This window comes from Carassius carassius, chromosome 11 (genome assembly GCF_963082965.1).
Source record: "Carassius carassius chromosome 11, fCarCar2.1, whole genome shotgun sequence".
NCBI classification, from domain to species: Eukaryota; Metazoa; Chordata; class Actinopteri; order Cypriniformes; family Cyprinidae; genus Carassius; species Carassius carassius.
Genome location: NC_081765.1, coordinates 13,740,095 through 13,759,559, shown reverse-complemented (window position 1 = coordinate 13,759,559; position 19,465 = coordinate 13,740,095). Strand labels below are relative to the sequence as shown.

General features: G+C 43.4%; 1 protein-coding gene across 1 annotated transcript in view; it reads left to right on the top strand.

Moving 5' to 3' along the window:
* Positions 1–3,133: 3,133 nt before the first annotated feature.
* LOC132152802 (acid-sensing ion channel 4-A-like) overlaps positions 3,134–19,465 on the top strand; it is a 90,585-nt gene continuing 74,253 nt past the window's right edge. Inside the window, exon 1 of the mRNA XM_059561700.1 lies at positions 3,134–4,391. Coding sequence (XP_059417683.1) covers positions 3,690–4,391 — 702 coding nt within the window. The 5' untranslated portion in view covers positions 3,134–3,689. The remainder of the gene's footprint in view (positions 4,392–19,465) is intronic.

The following is a 19,465-nucleotide window of genomic DNA, read 5'->3' as shown; positions in this document are numbered from 1 at the left end:
TGGGAGCAGACATACTGTCGAGGCAGGGGCCAAGGCCCGGGGAATGGAAGCTTCACCCCGAGGTGGTGAAGCAGATATGGAGAGTTTTTGGCAGAGCTCAAGTAGACCTCTTTGTGACTCAAGAGACATTACAATGTCCCCTTTGGTTCTCTCTAGTTCATTCAGCTCCTCTGGGACTGGACGCTATGGTACAGACCTGGCCGAGGCTTCGTCTGTACGCCTTTCCCCCTATTGCTCTGCTCCCGGGAGTTCTGGCGAGAGTATGTCAGTATGGGGTCCGTCTGTTGCTAGTAGCCCCGTTCTGGCTGGGCCGAGTATCGTTCGCAGATCTGGTCTTGCTCCTCGACGGCTCTCCATGGGAGATACCGATCAGGACAGACCTACTCTCACAGGCGCAGGGCACGATAATTCACCCTTGCCCCGGAGTTGTGGAAGCTGTGGGTGTTGCCCCTGAGGAGGCACAACTCATAGCATCCGGTCTCTCAACCGAGGTTGTTGAGACCATCCTCCAAGCCAGAGCTCCCTCAACGAGGAAACTGTATGCTCTGAGGTGGAAACTCTTCACCTCATGGTGCAGAGACCGCCAGCTTGACCCAGCAAACTGCCCAGTTGGTACAGTTCTGGAGTTTCTACAGGCCAGGCTCTCTGCAGGGTTGACCCACTCCACGCTGAAGGTTTACGTGGCGGCCATTGCGGCCTACCATGCCCTTCTCGATGGTCAGTCTTTGGGAAGACACCCCTTAGTTACACGTTTCCTCTGCGGTGCGCTGAGGCTGAGACCTCCAGTACGGTCCCGTATTCCCCTGTGAGACTTGTGGTGTGGTGTTAGAGGCTCTTTGCAAATCTCCATTCAAACCAATTCAAGATATCTCAGACAGACATCTGACTCTTAAAACCGCCTTTCTGTTGACCATTACCTCTCTGAGGAGAGTAGGAGATTTACAGGCCCTCTCAGGGGCCCCTACATATCTTGATTTTGCACCTGGCATGACCAAAGTGTTCATATACCCTCGAGCAGGATATGTTCCTAAGGTGCCCTCTATCACACCACAACCTGTAGTGCTGCAGGCCTTCTGTCCTCCTCCCTTTCGGGAGCCCGACCAAGAGAAGCTAAATTGTGTGTGTCCAGCTCGAGTGCTGGATGCATACGTCCACAGAGTTGCCCTGTGGAGAAAAATGGACCAATTGCTTGTATGCTGCGGTCCCCCCCAAGAGGGGTTTTCCTGCTTCTAAGCAGACTATTAGTCATTGGATAGTTGAGACTATCAACGGCACCTATGAGTCCTCTGGTCGTCCCCCGCTGTCGGGAGCCAAGGCTCACTCTACACGGGGTATGGCGGCCTCCAAGGCCTTTCGAGCAGGTGCGTCCATGCTGGACATCTGCAATGCTGCGGGGTGGTCCACGCCTTCTACTTTTGCAAGATTCTATGGCTTAGACATTCCAGTCACTCCAGGCACTTCAGTCCTCTCGTCCTAAGCTGTGCTCTTCGGATACACACTAGGCAAGGGTTTGGTAGTCTGGCAGCATTGGTACTTGTTCCCCAAAGCGTTTCAACGCAGCTCGAGTTCCTGAAGAGGAATGTCTCTAGGTTACGTATGTAACCCTAGTTCCTCGAGGGAACGAGACGCTGCGTCTCGAGGCCATACCCCCGGCACCCCTGCCGGCGCTTGCTGGTACTCGAAGCTGAAGCCAGCTGCGCGGCTCGTGCCTTTATAGCTTCCTGGTCACTTACGTCACCCCGCCCATGACGTCACGCTCTTCTATAAGACAGATTAGATATGATATTCAGAGTCGCTCACGCTTAATGCGTTCCCCAAAGCGTGTCTCGTTCCCTCGAGGAACTAGGGTTACATACGTAACCTAGAGACGTTTTCTGAGTGCAGAAAACAGCTGTGAGTACTAGACTATGTTTTCATTCACACACAAGTTTACGTTAAAAACACACAACTTACAAAAACATTCGGTTATGTCTGTGAAGTTTTTAGATCTGTGTGGCAGCAGCAATATACAGTAAATAAATCAATAAACCCACTGCTCTGTTGTCTCCTCTGAGGCTGAGAATCTAAATAGAGTTCTGTGCAGCCAAAGACAAAACAGTTGGCATGTTTTGCTAAAACTTTCGCCATGGCATTAGAACTGGTACACCGTTGTCTCTTGCGAAATCAAAATGATGGCGCCGTGGGAATAAATTTACAGATTTAGGGGCGGTAATATTATAATGAGATCCCTTTGCCACGTCACCAAGGGAGCGAAATCTGACACGCTCATTTTCTCAGCTTGCAGAAAAAGGCTTACCAAAACAAAGTTACTGGGTTAATCTTTTTAATGATTATAGCACTTAAAAACGGTAAAATCAGATTTTCATGATATGTCACCATTGAATTATTTATTTCAAAATCAGAGGTATTGGGATGTGATGTTTGAGTGAAGCATACTTGCATAGCAAGTAAAACTGTAACTTTTTGGTTATGTTTAATAATGCTCCCTAAATGTAAAAGAGAGCTTTTACAAGACCCAAAGTCTGTTTGCGTCTTGAATTTTTAAAGGCTTTCGATTAGTCTTAAAATACTGCTTTTCTCCAAAATGATTCATTCCACAGTGATTTGACCTGTAGAGCTACGTTTATTAAAGAATACTATGCATTAGGGAGATGCATTTTGCATAATTTTGTTTGGAAATAGCAAAAGGCTGTTAACAGCATGAGAGTGCTCGCCTATAAAAGAAGCTAATAAGTGTGAAAGCAGGGTCAAGATCAATATGTTATTTATGCGTCTTTGATGTCATCCAAACCTAGATTGGGAGACAGGCACTAATTTATATTCGTGCTGGAGCCTGGTAATGCTACCATTAATTCCTGATAAGAAAGAACCGTTGTACTGCTTTCCTTAATCTTTGACTGATGCTTCTGTGTGATCAATATCCTTTCTTTCTCTATTTCCTTTTTCTTTTTTTTTCTTTTTTTTGCTTGAAGATTGAGTTGTGGGCTGTTTACGCTCACTCCTTACGGCTCATTATTGTTGCAATTAGGATGTCTAATGGGACTAAGGTGGGGGAGTGATGAGTGGGGGGCTTACATTAAAATCCACTGATCCCCCCACCGACATTCACATTTAGTCTGGGATGTTCAGCGAAGCAGCCATTGACGGAAATTTATTGTGGTTAAGGGGTAAGAAGGCATCTCGAACAAGTGCATTAAGTGAGAGAGAGAGCAAGGGGGAGCGAGTGTAAACGTACATGTGTGTGTGTGTGTGTGTGTGTGTGTGAGAGAGACAGGGAGAGAGAGAGAGAGAGAGAGAGAGAGAGCACAGGAGACAGAAAGAGAAAGCGAGAGGACAGAGAGCGTGGGGTGTTTAAGTTAGCGCTGCTTGTGCCAGTGAAAAGGAAATAATCCCAATGTTGCTTTCTCATGAATTATTAAGAAGCTCCACCAGTCTTTTTTAGCTTGAGCCAAAATGCTGCATTTTCATCCGTGGCTTTAAAGCAAAGAGGAGATTTGTTGTGTATTTTTGTTGTTGTTTTGTTTCCCTAGGTGTATAACAGCTGGTAAGCAGGACTTTGTAAGCGTGCCGAACAAGTGCTCAGATGAGCAGTCTGAACACAGTACCAGGAGCATCAGCACTGGAGAGCTGGAACTGAGAGACAGAAGCACTGCACGCGACAGCAGCGACCGCTCTCACTCTCGCTCTGCATGCCTTTTTTTCCCCTTATTTTCTTTCTGGAGTTGAGATCTTGTTTCTCAGAGCAACAGGACATAGAGGATACTGGAGCTCCAAGCTGTTATCCAAGCATCCCAAACGCAGACCTGGCTGCCCACATGCCGATCGAATTTGTTTGCAAAATCAAATTTGCAGAGGAGGATGAGAAGCAGAAAGGCATCCAGGAAGGGGACAAGGAGAGCCTGATCGAAGAGAGCTGCAGCCCCCCTGCCAAGGACCTGGCCGGCTTCGCCAGTGCCTGCTCACTCCATGGGATTAACCACATCTTTGTGTCGGGCCGGCTGGGTGTCAGACAGACCCTCTGGGCTCTCGCACTCCTGGTGTCCCTGGCTCTCTTTTTATACCAGGCGGCAAAGTGTGCCATCTCCTACCTGGAGCATCCTCATGTCACAGCGCTGAACGAGGAGGCCACCCCGGAGATGATGTTCCCCGCCGTGACTATCTGCAACATCAACCGTTTCCGCTTTTCTGCTCTCACTGATGCCGACATTTACCACCTGGCCAATCTGACTGGCTTGCCCCCCAAAAACAAGGACGGCCACAAGCCCACCGATTTGGAGTATCCAGCACCGGACATGCAGGACATCTTCAACCGGACTGGTCACCAGCTGCAAGAGATGCTAAAGAATTGCAACTTCAGTGGGCAGAACTGCTCAGCTGAAGACTTTACAGTGGTAAGTTCAAGGAAAGTTTCTGATATCGGCTTGCATACTTTTGGTAAAGAAGGTTAATTTTAGAGAAAGTGCTTGGGGCTATTTATTATTAGAATCAAGAACATGGTGGCATTGTAAAGAGCAATGAATGTCCAAAATCCTGTATCTATTGCTGGAATAGTGAGTTTATTTGCACTTTAGAAGCAAATGTTCTGTTTTCAGATGAAACCGAGGAGTCTGCAGGTGTTGCAAATAAATTCAATTTATCATTACAAGAGAAACCATTTCTGTCAGTGGTGAGGTGGATAGATATGCTTTCTTCTCTGGTTTCCCCTGTAGTGACTATTCATTTGGACATAGTCTTTGTAAACAGGGCACAGACCTGGCTTGCTACCCTCATTGTGTTCACAGGAGAGTTCCTGTTTCTCTGTACTTATGATTTCTTATAATGTACCGACAACAGCAGGTAATTCAGCTGTTCTCCTCAAGGGAGAAGAGCAGGGTGCATTTTTATATTTACTTTTCAGTTGTTTGACTCTGCTATCAGTGCTGGCCACTGAAAGGGAGCATGGCAACAATACTGCACCTATGCCAAGAGGGAAGTTTTCTCAGTGTTATATTTCATTCCTGTCACTTTTGGAATTAAATATTTAGAGTCTAAAATCATACATGATTTTTGCATTAGCTAAATTGGTTAAAATGAATAAAACAAATTCCATAAGCCAACCAAGTCCACTCCGGCAGGTCTTATATGTGTCCATCATGCCATATTTATTGATGTTATGTGTACTGATGGATGAATGAATATTGCTTTGGTAATGGCAAGGAACATTTTTCAAGTCTTAATAGGATGTGCTGGACATACATATCTTCCAGAGATGGATATGATTACATGGAGTGACCTTTTGATGTGCTGTTGAGTTTTAGTCTTCTGTTCTACTCAAGGTCTCTCTGTAGATACATATGTTTGATCATAAGTACCATTCATGTGATACAAGAAATTAGAACACAGAGCTGAGACTCTCTCTGCTTCTCTCTTCCACTGCTGCTTTCTTTCACCCCTTCTGTATGGTCTCTCTCCCTGTTGGCCACGGAAGGAAAAATATCATGCTTCTGCAGAAAGATAAAAGCAAAGCTTAGATGAGAAAAGCGTTAAAAGTTGTGACAGTCAAATGTGTTTTCCTCACAGTTGTTTGTGCTTGCTATTTGTTGAAGAATTCAAAGATGAATTCAAGGGGCACCTGTTATCTGCATCAGACATTAAAAGATAATTTACCCCCATGTCGTTCCAAACCTGTGTGACTTACTTTCTTCTTTGGAAACCTGTTGGAGAAATTCTGAAAAATGTATTTCATTGTAACAACATTGAACTGGGACTGGAGCATTCAGGCTTCAAAAAGAATACAAAAACACTATAAAAGTATGACTTTTGATTCTTCTGGAGCCAGAGAATAGGTGTTTTTGTGATAAATGAACAGACCTAAATTTAAGTTGTTTTTTAATTAAATTAATCTGCCATTGGTCTCTTTTACATGGAGATTATGAGAGAAGTAACAATGTCTGATTCATAAACAAATCCTTCGTTTGAGGGATGTCTCTACATTGAATCAGCTGATATGGTCTGAGTGATTCCTTTACAAACCAAGTATCTTGTGATCCACTGTTTCATTAGCAGTGGTTAACAGCTTTTGGAGGGAAGTCTTATCACTAAATATGAACTTAAGGGATCACCCACAAATGAAAAATTTCTGTTAATTTACTCACCCTCAGGCCTTCCAAGATGTAGGTGACTTTTTTCTTCAGTAGAACAGTAAGAAATATTTTTAGCTGAAACCATAGTTCTTGGTGATTCATAAAGTGCAAGTCAATACTGAGAGTCAATAAAAGCATACAAAAGAATCACAAAATTAATATCCATGGCTCCTGATGATATACAGTATTGAAGTCAAACGATTGGTATGTGCAAGAAAATGAACATTATTTGCCACTTTATTATATGTAATGCAAATCTTCAGACCACGGTTTCAGCTAAAAATCATCTTTACTGTTCTACTGAAGAAAAAAGTCACCCTCATCTTGGATGGCCCGAGGGTGTAATTAAAAGCAAATTAAATTTTTGGGTGAAGTATCCTTTAAAATTCCTTATAGAGAACTATAATATGATTTCAAAAGGTTAAGGTGCGATCACATGAGTGAAAATGCATGGGCAAAAAATCGTGTTGCAAAATCTTCATGGTGAAATTCATGTTGTGTTGATTCCTGTTGATTTTTGTCCAAGAAAATTAATCAAGCAATGGTTACATAATGCACTATTTATATGGACTACTTTTATGATACTTTTTATGGTGATTTTGCATCATTTCCATCAGTGCCTCAGTTCTTTATAACTTCATGAAAAAAACAGCAGTACGTTATTTAAAATTTCTCCATTTCTGTATTACTGCAGAAAGAGAGGTATACAGTTTTGGAACAATGAGGAAGAATACATTTTTTCCAATTCAGAGAACTATTCTTTTAAGTATTTGTTTCTCAAGATGGGATGGGCTATCCCATGTAAGCACAAGCCTCTTGCGGGCCTCGGATGGACTTCTTTATGAATTAATCTGCTTGGAAAGTTCCCTGCTCCATCGTTCTCTCCCATCAGCCCTGTGATCTGTGTCTGAGAGGCTGTCAGTTAGATTAGTTACAGGCATCTTGCTGTCTCCACGCATGACGGGACACTTCCTCCATCCCACGGGCTGCGCAACCCTGGCTGAAAAACAAGGAGCGATTTTTGTGAAGCATCTCTTTAGCCTTTCCACTGTGACTAGTTTGCAGATGTAAGAGGGAACAGGTTTACTGTGACTATCCCAGAAGCTTTGTATTGACAGCAGACAGACGGATATTTTTTAACATAAAGTGTTGACATTAGCTGAGCTTAGTGTTTAGCATAAAGAGATGACCTTAGCTGAGCGTGCTTGCCTCTGGGTGCGTGCGGATTACTAGCCTGAGGGAAAGAACACAGCCTATTCCAGATGCTGCGTTTATCTAATGACTGCATCAGCAGGGAAAGCGGTATATTTTCGATCAATCACATCTCTGGCATTTAGCCCTACTACTTGGTTTCAGCAGTTGCACTCATAATATTAAGTCTTAATTTGTCATTCTCACGCCAAATGTCATAGAGCTCTTCCCATTCAGAAACACTGCAACAATCGTTATATCAAAAGAACAGAGGTATTTTCGAATGTCTGCATCATAGATCATCACACTGTTTTATCATCAAACATTTTTCTAAAATGTTTCTAATTAGGTGTGCATGTATTCACTTGTTGCAAAGCACAAATTAATGCTTAATTACTTTATGGTCTTTGATTTATGCTAATGTTAATAAAAATTGCATTTCCATTTTGCCCCATAGATGTACAGTAAATGAATTATGTAACCGCATTCAATTTAAAGGGTGTTCACCCAAAAAAAGAAAATTAGACTGTTTTTCACTTACACTCGAAGCATCCTATAGGTGTATGACTTTCTTATTTAAGATGAATCCAGTCGGAGTTATATAAAATTTTTTTACTGGATATTCCAAGCTCTACCCCCTTTTAGGTAAGGCACTTTGAGTGCCCAGAAAAGCGCTATATGAATGTAAAGAGTTATTATTATTATTATTATTGCAGTTAGTTGGTGTTACAGTTGAACAGTCCACAAGTCGTCAATTAAAGTGTGCGCATTCATAATAACACATGCCGCAGATGGCTCTGGGGAATTAATGAAGGCCCCTTATCCATGAATCCATGAGGTTTTGTAAGAAAAATATCCATATTTCAAATGTAATAAACACTTTTCTCTCACTTATGCTGACTGTCATACACTGAAGCAGTTCCGGCGGATGACGTAATACGCCGGCGTTGTGTGATTCGTGACTAATGCGGAGAGAGAACAAAACACCAGTCATGAATTAGAACTACAAACCAAGGATTTTTAAAGAAAAATGTTGGAGGATTTCAATAAAAACCAAGAGGAGACTGGTTTTCCTTTGCTAAAGTAAGGAAACTTTGCTTCCTTTGTTCATAAAATTAAACTCGTGAGACTAGCATATCTCAGAGGTGCACTGCGCATACCTTGCTGCGTCATCCGCTACAATGTTTTTTTTTTTTTTTTACATTAATTTTGAATTACTGTAATATAGGGATATTCACTATTTTAGCTTTTGTGAAAAGCTTCTTTTACCAGTTTTCATAATGTAGAGAGTGTGCTCATGTACTAAATATAATAAATCAGGAAACTAGATGAGGTCAAATAAATCCTTTGATTTGTGCTTACATGAAGGTACAGTAATTCTGATTAAATGTAAAAAGACATTTGTCAAATGACAACCAAATATCCCAGCAAAAATAGTAAAAGTACGAAATAATGTCTCAATAAAATTATAAAAATGGAAAAATAAACATTCCTCTGAAAGTTAGGTTTAAGGCTAAGGGATAGAAAGTATTATTAGTTTAGTGTAAAACAAAACAAAACAAAACAATAGAAGTCATTGTAAAGTCCTTAATAGAAAATCGTTTTGTATATTTGTATGTGTATGTGTGTGATTTGCAGCATTATTTCTTTTCTATTACCCTCGACATGGGGTATAATTAAAACACTCAGCTGTTAATGACTCATGATAATTGCTCACAATAGATGTCATAATAACATGTTTAAACATAAGTGAATATAAATAAATAGCTGTGCTTCAGTTTTCCTTTCCACCTAACTGTCAGCTCCTGGTGGTGAAGGGGATTGTGAGTGGTTTAGCTCAGTCCATCACAAACACTGAGGTCTTTGGTTCTTTTTGCTTGCTCCACTCTGTGTGTTTGCTCTCCCGCTTGCTCTGTTTGCAGATGCATTTTCCGATTTAGTTTTAAGCAAGGACAGATCCCTTGTGCATATATTCCTACGGATAACTGAGTGACACTGACCAAGGTTGATCCAAAGCCCAGGGTGAGGACAGACATTATTATAGGTCCGACTCCACTATAGCATTTGTCATGTCAGTTTGGAACAAGAGTGTTGAGAGCCACATGCTTTAAAAGATTTAAAAGGATTGGATGTGTGAGTGAATGGCTCCTGCAGTATGGTTTCATGCCTTTAATAAAACAAGCAACTTCTGAATTTTCAAAATGTCAGGTGTCTTGTCTTGTGGATTTTGCAGCTTTGCTGCTTCATTATTGCGTAAATGTCTTCAAAAGTTATCTTTCTCTCCTTTGGTTAGTACTGTGACTATGCTCCAGACCAAGGGGTCAAGGTTTAGCCAGTTAGCTTGTGTTGGTAGATGTCATAAATAGCCTCCACCATCTTGAAGCAAAAATCCTCTTTCTTTCTCTATTGACAGACATTTAAATGTATTTGTTTACGACTACAATACTTTTATTGTAATAATTAAAAAGATTGTGGTAGATTTGGTAGATTCAATTTTTATTTAATTTTTATTTTTTAGACCAAAAATACAGTAAAATTTGTATTATTTTACAATTTAAAGGAACTGTGTTGTATTTTAATATATTTTAAAATATAATTTATTCCTGTGATACAAAGCTACATTTTCAGCATTCATGACTCATTGTCACATGATCCTTTACAAATCATTCTAATATGCTGATTTGCTGCTCAAGAAACATTTCCTATTATTAATGTTGAACACAGCACATGTTGTCATTCTGATTCAGAGAGGATTTTCTTTTTCTGGAAAATCCTAATGTTATCACATAGGACTACTGACTTTGCTCACAAATCATATAACAACTCCTAAAGATGTTGACAATTTTTCTAATTTTTAGAGACTTTATTCCCACCTTGTTACGCTTGTGATGTTCCCAGTCAAAAATGACACTGAATCCAAGATTTGGACATAATATAGCACATTGGGAGAATTATGAGAAGAAAAAATTAAGTAAAGGATATTCAGTACAGCACAAGGGTTAATATATTTGTGGAAAAGAACAGCATTTATTTAAAATATAATAATTTTGTAACATTAAAAATACATTTGCTCACTTTTGCTTAATTTATTGTGTCCTGCCTACAAATCCTGCCTCAGCATCAACTCCCCGGGCCTCGGCCCCTTTCTTGACAGGATGTCTGCTCACATATTGAGATGCCCAGGAATGTGCACTGCTTTCAGAGGAATTTGCCCTGGGACCACACAAGTATCTGGTGCACCAGCTTGTACGAGGATCATGAACGCAGACCTCCTTGGTGATTGATGTAAGAGACTACCACTGTGTTGTCAGTAGGGCTGGACCAGAATATTTGATTATTCAAATATTCGTTTTGTGGGTTGGCATTCGATTTTAAATTTTTTGAGATTCAAATAATCTTTTTTTTTTTGTTTTACTATCGGGCCGAACGGTCCTTTTTTTTATTTTTATTTTTTATTTTTATTGAAGTCGCATGACATAAATACACATTTGGTCATAAAATACACATTTTGATCTTTTCCTACAGCGTCTTCTTCCCCCCCCCCCCCCCCCCCCAGAACTAAATGACCCCCCCACCCAAAAAAGAAAAGATTAAATTAAAATAAACTGGTAGCAAGAACAAACAAGTGGAGTGTCCCAGGTATTCTATTTTACACAAAATCCGATCTTATTGGCCTAATAAATTCCAAGAATCCATTCCACATCCTCTCAAACCTATCCATTTCATATCTAACAGTGTACGTCAATTTCTCCATAATGTAAATATCATGCATCACATCAACCCAATTTTCCTTTCTTGGCGCATCCACCTTTAGCCACTTCCTAGTAATTCCCTTTTTTCCTGCTAGTAGCATAATTTTAAACATTTTACAATTCAGATTTTTTTTTTTTTGCCTTGCATATTAAGTCTTCCCAAATAAAATGTGTCAAAATTGAAAGGGAGATTAACCCGTAATATCTTGTCCATACATTGTTTGAGTTCCATCCAATATTTCTCCATCGAAAGACAACTCCAGAAAATATGAACATGATTTGCATTCTGTTCCCCACATTCCCGCCAACAGCTTGTATCCCGATATTTTGTCTGAGCTGGAGTTCTAAAATATCTCACTAAGTTTTTCCACCCATTTTCCCTCCAATTTAAGGATGATGTCACTCTCCATATTTGTTGAGTGAGATCTTCCCATTCTTCATCCATCAATTTTATATTTGCTTCATTTTCCCATTTTTGTTTTATGTAGTGTGTATTGTCTCCTTTTAAAGTTTCTATCCCTGAATATATCTTCAAAATTAGTTTCTTGTTTAGTTTAGATTGGTATGCGGAAATAATAAATATAATAAATATTAATAATATTTACCTCAACATGAAAATGTTCCTTTTTTATATCATGCTCTAAATAATGCCTCATTTGCAAAAATCTATAAAAATCTTGATTTACCAGACCAAATTGTTCTTTGATTTCTTCAAAACCTTTACACTTCTTATTTTCTAATAGTTCACAAAACATGTGAGGGCCTTGTTCCCAATTTTTAAATCTATTATCTCTTCTATTAGGGGAAAATTTTGTAACATATACTATCCACCTTAGCAGCTTATTGCTGTGTGTCAATTTGTTCTTTGTAACAATTCAAACCACACTTTAAATGAAATGTCTTTCCATGGATTGGGTATATTTTCCGATTGATGCCTGAGTTTGTTATCCCTGATAAATGCCTGTATTGGAGCTTCTGTTGTCATTTTCAATTCAATTTCTTTCCACCTAGCAGAGTAGGAGTGATTACATAAGTGCAACAAAGACTTTATTTGCGCTGCTTGATAATAACTTTTTAAACACGGGAGAGCTAGTCCCACCTTCGCCTTAGACAGTTGTAATGTTTTATATCTTATTCTAGGTTGTTTTCCTTGCCAGATATATCTTGAAATAATTTTATCCCATTCTATAACTTCCTTGTCCAGTATCTCCACTGGTAAATTCTGAAATAGATATACAGTAACACCCTGGGAAGAACATTGGTTTTAATCACTTCTACTCTAGTTGTAAGAGTCATAAAGGGGATTAAATTTCACCTTGCAATATCTTCTTTTATTTTGGATATTAGTGGGCTGTAATTTGCTGATTTCAATTGGCCAATGTCTTTTGTCACATTAACTCCTAGATATTTCATTGATTTTGAATCCCACTTAATTTTATAATTTTCTTTAACAGCTTCAGAGGGGCTATAATTAAAAGTAAGGACTTGTGTTTTATGTACATTTATTTTGTATCCGGACATTTGACCAAACTTTGCAAATTCTGACATGAGTGCTGGCACGTATGTATCAGGACTAGATAAGAATATTAGAACATCATCTGTAAGAAGTGCAATCTTCTGACATGTACCCTTTATCTCCATGCCTTGTATTTGTGCTTTTTATTTTATGGATTGGCTAAGTGGTTCCAAAAAAATTGCAAAGAGAAGGGGACTAGCCAAACAACCCTGCCTACATCCGCGCTTTTATGAAATAGAATTGGATAAACTACCATTAATCTTAATCTTAGCTGTTGGGACGGTATATAAGGCTTGTATTGTTCTAATTATTATATCATGGAAGCAAAAGTTTTCTAACACACTGTAAAGGAAATCCCACCTGACAGAATCAAATGCTTTCTCGGCGTCCATTCCCATAATCACTGCTTCAGTATGGTTTTCTTTAATATGCTGCAGCACATGTAAGGCCCTTCTTATGTTATCTTGCGTTTGTCTTTCTTTAATAAATCCCGTCTGGTCCAGCTGAATAATACTCGGTAAATTTTTTTCAATATGCCTAGCCAATATTGCGGTGAAAAGCCTATAGTCCTGATTCAGGACACTAATAGGTCTATAACTGGAACAGTCCAATTCATCCTTGCCCTCTTTAGGGATTACTGAAATTATAGCTTCCCGTCATGAATATGGTATCTCCCCCTTCTTTAAAACCCAGTTAAACGTTCTTCCTAACATTGGGATTAATGATTCCCTGAAAAACTTGTACCACTCTGAGGAGTGTCCATCTGCTCCCGGAGATTTATTCACTTTGAGTTTAGAAATAGCAGATCTTATTTCCTGAGCTGTAATCTCTGATATCTGGCAATTATTTTCCTTCTTAACACCACCTTACACGCGTCCCATAGTACTGGTGGGGACACTTCCCCATTATCGTTCTCCTCTAAATATCTATAATTCTTCTTTAATATCTCCTTTTAATATACTGGTATTCTCCAGAATGTTGTTCTTTTTTTAGATGTCAACACCAAAGTTACATAAACCAGACTATGATCAGATAAGTCAGCCACCCCTATCTCACAATTCCCCACCATATGTCTATCTTTATTATACATCAGTCCTGACAGATTTTTAACGTCTCCCATATTTCCAGTGTTGTTTCCAGTCTTCCTTGCTTTCCCTCTTGTCATGATCCTACCCCTTACTTTAATGTCATAATTTTAATGTTTCCAATCTGAGACAAGGGGTATTTTAAAACTTTGATCGGAGAGCTGTTACTCTATGCTGCCGCCATTACCAACGCCTAACCGGAAGTCCGGCCGAATGGTTCTATGGACTATTGGGTACGGTTACAGTTGTATTTCCATGTGAGCCTGCTACGGCGCGGCACGATTACAAATCGTTCTTAGCCCAGAATTCTCGGGTGTGCTGAGTGCATGTGCGTGATGGTGTTGCCTGGCTACAGGTTTCTCCATAGCTGGCTAAGTGGAAGTGCGCTATTTGATCAAACAGCCATGTAAACAGCTATGCTATGTTCAATATAAAAAAGAAAAAAATGTCTGAGACAGTTTGGTATGTGGAAGAAACATTTGTGCTTATTGATATTATACCCGTCGTCGCCTTCTATTTATTTTATTTTTCATGTCGAGTTGTGTCTTTTTTTTCTATTATTGGATGAAGTAAATATCAGATAAGAAAGGAGTCACAAAAAAGAAATATCTTATTATCTGCCATATTGCTGTTTATGTAACACAATCCAGGCAACGACTGATGCATTTATATTGCATTCCAAAAAAAACGTTAAAAACACCACAGTGGAAAATGAAACTGTATCCGTGCTAACTGGCCCAGATCGGCACTGAATGGAATGGGTTCGGCTGTCACGTCCCCGGGCTGATCTGTCTGTTTTTCAATAGTGTGTGGGTTGTTTACACTTACCATGTGCTTCTGTGTCACCGTGGTGCCCATCTCCGCCCTCTTGTTTCATTATTATCTTGTTATTGGTCACCATCACCTGCTCTGCATCATGATAATCACTCCTTCTCTATTTAGTCTCCTCATGTGTGCTGTCTGTTGTCGGATCGTCGTGTTCTCGTCCATGTCTCAGTTTTGTCCACATCTCCTGTTTAGCCTGCACAGAGATCGTGGCCGTTTTGTTTTCATTCTCTAGTTTGTTGTTTTTTTTTCCTCTTCCCCCTGCTTTCAGGCAGCGCTACTCTCCAGCCTTCCGTGCTAGCGATCACTGATCGCCGTCACTCTTCTTCTTCGCCGCGCCGCAGCGCGCCACCAGTTCCCCGCCTCAACAGCGCCCCCCGCCTCCCTGTCAGCTTATCCGGGCATTGCATCAGTGGATTTCCAAGTGGAATTCGTCCAGGAGGCTCCTTGGATCTGCTCCAGACTGCCCTGTTCCTGGATAGTTTTTTGTTAACTTTTTTATTTTTAATTTTTTGTCCTTTGAAATTTAAAACCAATCTAATAAACTGACCTTTTTGAGCACCTGCAACTGAGTCCCAGTCTCGCCTTGACAGAACGATCCGACCACCATGGACTCAGCAGGTGCAGATCCCCTCAGATCAGCTGTCACCCAGCAGGGCATTCTCTTGGGCCAGCATGCCTCCCAGTTAACATCCACGTCCCGGGAGGTTGAGTTCCTTAATGCCAAGTTGTCGGAGGTGACTGCCCAGCTCCAGGAACTTCGCAGACAGACATCTGCCAGATCGGAGGACCCCACTAGCCTTTTCTCTACCCGTCATGACCCTGAGCCTCATGCCAACAACCCACCTCCCTATGATGGAAACCGTAACTCTTGCAGAGCCTTCCTGTCTCAGTGCTCCCTAGTCTTCGCCCTCCAGCCCCGCCGGTATGCCCAGGAAGAGACTAAGGTGGCTTATGTTTTGACCCTTCTCACAGGCAGGGCCCGTGACTGGGGAACTTCAGTATGGGAGGCCCGGGCTCCCTTTTGTGCTTCTTTTGAGTCCTTTTGACAGGAGATGGTCAAATTATTTGATCGTTCTGCTCGGGGTGATGAGGCGGCAGCCCAGCTGGCACGGCTACGGCAAGGAGGCCGTTCAGTGACTGAGTTTGCCATTGAATTCAAGACCTTAGCAGCGGCCTGTGACTGGAATGAGGGGTCTTGCAGAGCTGTGTTCCGTGCTGGTCTTGACGAGGAGATCCAAGACAAGATTGCTACCCAAGAGCTTCCACGTAGTTTTGATGATCTGATCGACTTGGCTCTCCGTGTTGAGAGCCGCCTTCGCCTTCGTCACCAACAATTGGCTGCTCGTACTTCTTGGAGGGTGGGAGAAATGACCAGCGAATCCACCCCGGTCCTGCCTCTGCCATTCCCTGCTGACCCTGAACCTATGCAGGTGGGACGTCTGCGTCTCACTCCCCAGCAGAAGCAAGAGAGACTCACCCGGGGCTTATGTCTCTACTGTGGGAGGGCCGGACACTTCGTCGGGAAATGCCCGCTAAAAGCCAGGGCCCATCAGTAACCAGGGGGATCCTGGTGGGCACATCTCCTCTTAATTTCCCCCACTCTTCCCGCACACTACTTCTCGTGGGTGTCCAGTTCGGAGGTTCTACTCACTCCTGTTCGGCCCTGGTGGATTCTGGGGCTGGTGGCAGTTTCATGGACACGGCACTGGCCAAGCAGTGGGGAATTCCTGCCATTCCCCTCTCTACTCCTATCTCTGTTCGGTCTCTTGATGATTCCCCTATCAGCACCATCACTCACCTCACCCCTCCTGTAAGTCTTATCGTTTCTGGCAATCACCATGAGATAACCGAGCTGTACCTTCTTGACTCCCCGAGTGCTCCCGTGGTTCTGGGACACCCGTGGTTGGTGCAGCACGGCCCTCATGTGGATTGGGCCAGAAACTCAGTTTTGTCTTGGAAGCAGTCTTGTCTTGAGTCTTGTTTGGGTTCTGCCTCTTTTCCTGGTGCTGTGTTTCCTGTTGTGCAGGTGGATGATGCTGATCTGTCCGGGGTGCCGGAGCAGTACTGCGATCTGCGGCAGGTCGTCAGCAAGTCCCGGGCGGTGTCCCTGCCTCCTCACCGGCCTTATGATTGTGCCATCAACCTCCTCCCAGGCACTTCTCCGCCCAGGGGTCGATTATATTCCCTGTCTGGTCCAGAAAGAGAGGCTATGGACAAATATATTCGTGAGTCCCTTGATGCCGGTCTCATCCGTCCCTCCTCGTCTCTTGCTGGCGCAGGATTTTTCTTTGTTAAAAAGAAAAATGCGCCCTTGTATTGATTACAGAGGTTTGAATGACATTACCATTAAGAATAGGTACCCCCTGCCCTTAATGTCGTCTGCCTTTGAACTCTTGCAGGGAGCCAAGGTCTTCAGTAAGTTGGACCTCCGTAATGCTTATCACCTGGTTCGGATTCGAGAGGGGGATGAGTGGAAGACAGCATTCAACACTCCTTCGGGACATTATGAGTACCGGGTGCTACCCTTTGGCCTGACAAATGCCCCAGCTGTCTTCCAGGCCCTGGTTAATGACGTGTTGCGAGACATGGTTAACAGGTTTGTCTTTGTGTACCTTGATGACATTCTCATTTTTTCTCCTTCACTTCAGGTACACACCCAACACGTGCGCCAGGTGCTACAACGGCTGCTGGAGAACCAGCTATATGTTAAAGCGGAGAAGTGAGTTTTCCACTCCAAGTCAGTTCCCTTCCTGGGCTATATCATTTCGGCGGAGGGAATCAAAGCCGATCCCGCTAAGGTAAGGGCCGTAGCCGAGTGGCCACCTCCAGACTCACGCAAGGCACTGCACCGGTTTCTGGGATTTGCCAACTTCTACAGGCGCTTCATCAGAAACTTTAGTCAGGTTGCTGCACCCTTGACAGCTCTTACCTCCACTAAGGTACCGTTTAGGTGGAATTTGAAGGCTCAGGAGGCCTTTAATGACCTGAAGTCCCGATTCATTTCTACTCCTGTTCTTTCGTTTCCAGACCCTGAACGTCAGTTTATTGTGGAGGTGGATGCTTCTGAGATTGGAGTAGGTGCGGTCCTTTCTCAGAGATCCCCCAGAGATGGGAAGGTACATCCCTGTGCCTACTACTCTCACCGCCTGAGCCCAGCAGAACGGAATTATGACGTAGGGAACCGGGAGCTGTTGGCGGTCAGACTGGCCTTGGGTGAGTGGCGTCACTGGTTGGAGGGGTCAGCGCAGCCCTTCTTGGTTTGGACGGACCATAAGAATTTGGAATACGTCCGTTCGGCCAAGAGGGTGAGTTCACGCCAGGCTCGATGGGCACTCTTCTTTGGTCGGTTCAACTTCTCTCTCTCGTATCGCCCAGGCTCCAAGAATGTAAAACCTGATGCCCTCTCCCGTCTTTACAGTGATATTAAGAGAACCGGTTCATCAACTGAAACCATTGTCCCTAAAGAAATTGTGGTGGGGTCCCTCTCCTGGGACGTGGAGAGGAGAGTGCTGGAAGCCATACGAGAGAGAGAGGTACCAAGGGGGTGCCCGGGGGGTAGGCTCTTCGTGCCAGCTGTGATACGCCCTGAAGTCCTCCGGTGGGGGCATTCATCCAAGTTAGTCTGTCATCCTGGGGTTCGGAGATCTCTGGCTGCTATCCGCCAGCGATTTTGGTGGCCATCCATGGCCCAGGACGTCAGGCAGTTTGTGTTTGCCTGCCCAATTTGCGCCCAGAACAAGAGTTCGAATCAGCCTCCTGTTGGTCTGCTACACCCATTACCCATCCCCTCCCGCCCCTGGTCACACATAGCCCTTGACTTTGTCACTGGTCTTCCACCATCGAGGGGTAACACCGTAGTATTGACGGTGGTTGATCGCTTTTCTAAAGCAGCCCATTTCATCCCCCTTCCCAAACTGCCTTCAGCTAAGGAGACAGCTCAAGTGGTGGTTGACCACATCTTCCGGATTCATGGCCTTCCGGTAGACGTGGTTTCTGATAGGGGGCCACAGTTTGTCTCCCGGTTCTGGAAGGAGTTCTGTCGACAGATCGGGGCCTCTACGAGTCTGTCGTCAGGTTTTCACCCTCAGACCAATGGGCAGTCCGAGCGGGCAAACCAGGTTCTGGAACAAGCTCTCCGCTGCCTGACGTCCCATAATCCGAGTTCCTGGAGCCAACAGTTATCCTGGATTGAATATGCCCATAACTCCTTGCCAGCGGCGGCCACAGGTATGTCTCCATTTCAGTGCTCCATTGGTTTTCAACCTCCTATGTTCCCCTCACAGGAGCCCGATGCTGCTGTTCCGTCTGCCTTAGCCTTCGTCCTCAGGTGTCGCCGCACCTGGAGGAGGGCTGAGGAAACCTTGGCTCGGGTTTCCAGACGAACCAAAGCAGCGGCTGACCGTCACCGTACTCCTGCTCCCTGTTACGTATGTGGTCAGAGAGTATGGCTGTCAACCAAGGACCTTCCTCTCCGGGTGGTTTCTCGCAAGTTAGCCCCCAGGTTCATGGGGCCATATCAGATCACCAAGGTATTGAGTCCGGTGGCGGTAAAGCTCAAGTTACCTCCCATACTTGGTCGGGTACACCCAGTCTTTCATGTTTCTCGGGTCAAGCCTGTGTTTCATTCTCGCCTTAACCCATCTGCTGCTAACCCCCCCCCCCCTCCCTGTCTAGTGGATGGTTCCCCAGCCTTCACTGTCAGGAGGTTGCTGGATGTCAGACGTCGAGGTCGGGGATTTCAGTATCTGGTTGACTGGGAGGGATATGGTCCGGATGAGAGGAGTTGGGTCCCGGCTCGGGATATTCTGGATCGGTCGCTGATCGAGGACTTCAACCGGCAGCGTGGTGGTTCCTTCCCTGGAGGGGGAAGGAACCAGGGGGCGCTCCTGGGGAGGGGGGTAATGTCACGTCCCCGGGCTGATCTGTCTGTTTTTCAATAGTGTGTGGGGTTGTTTACACTTACCATGTGCT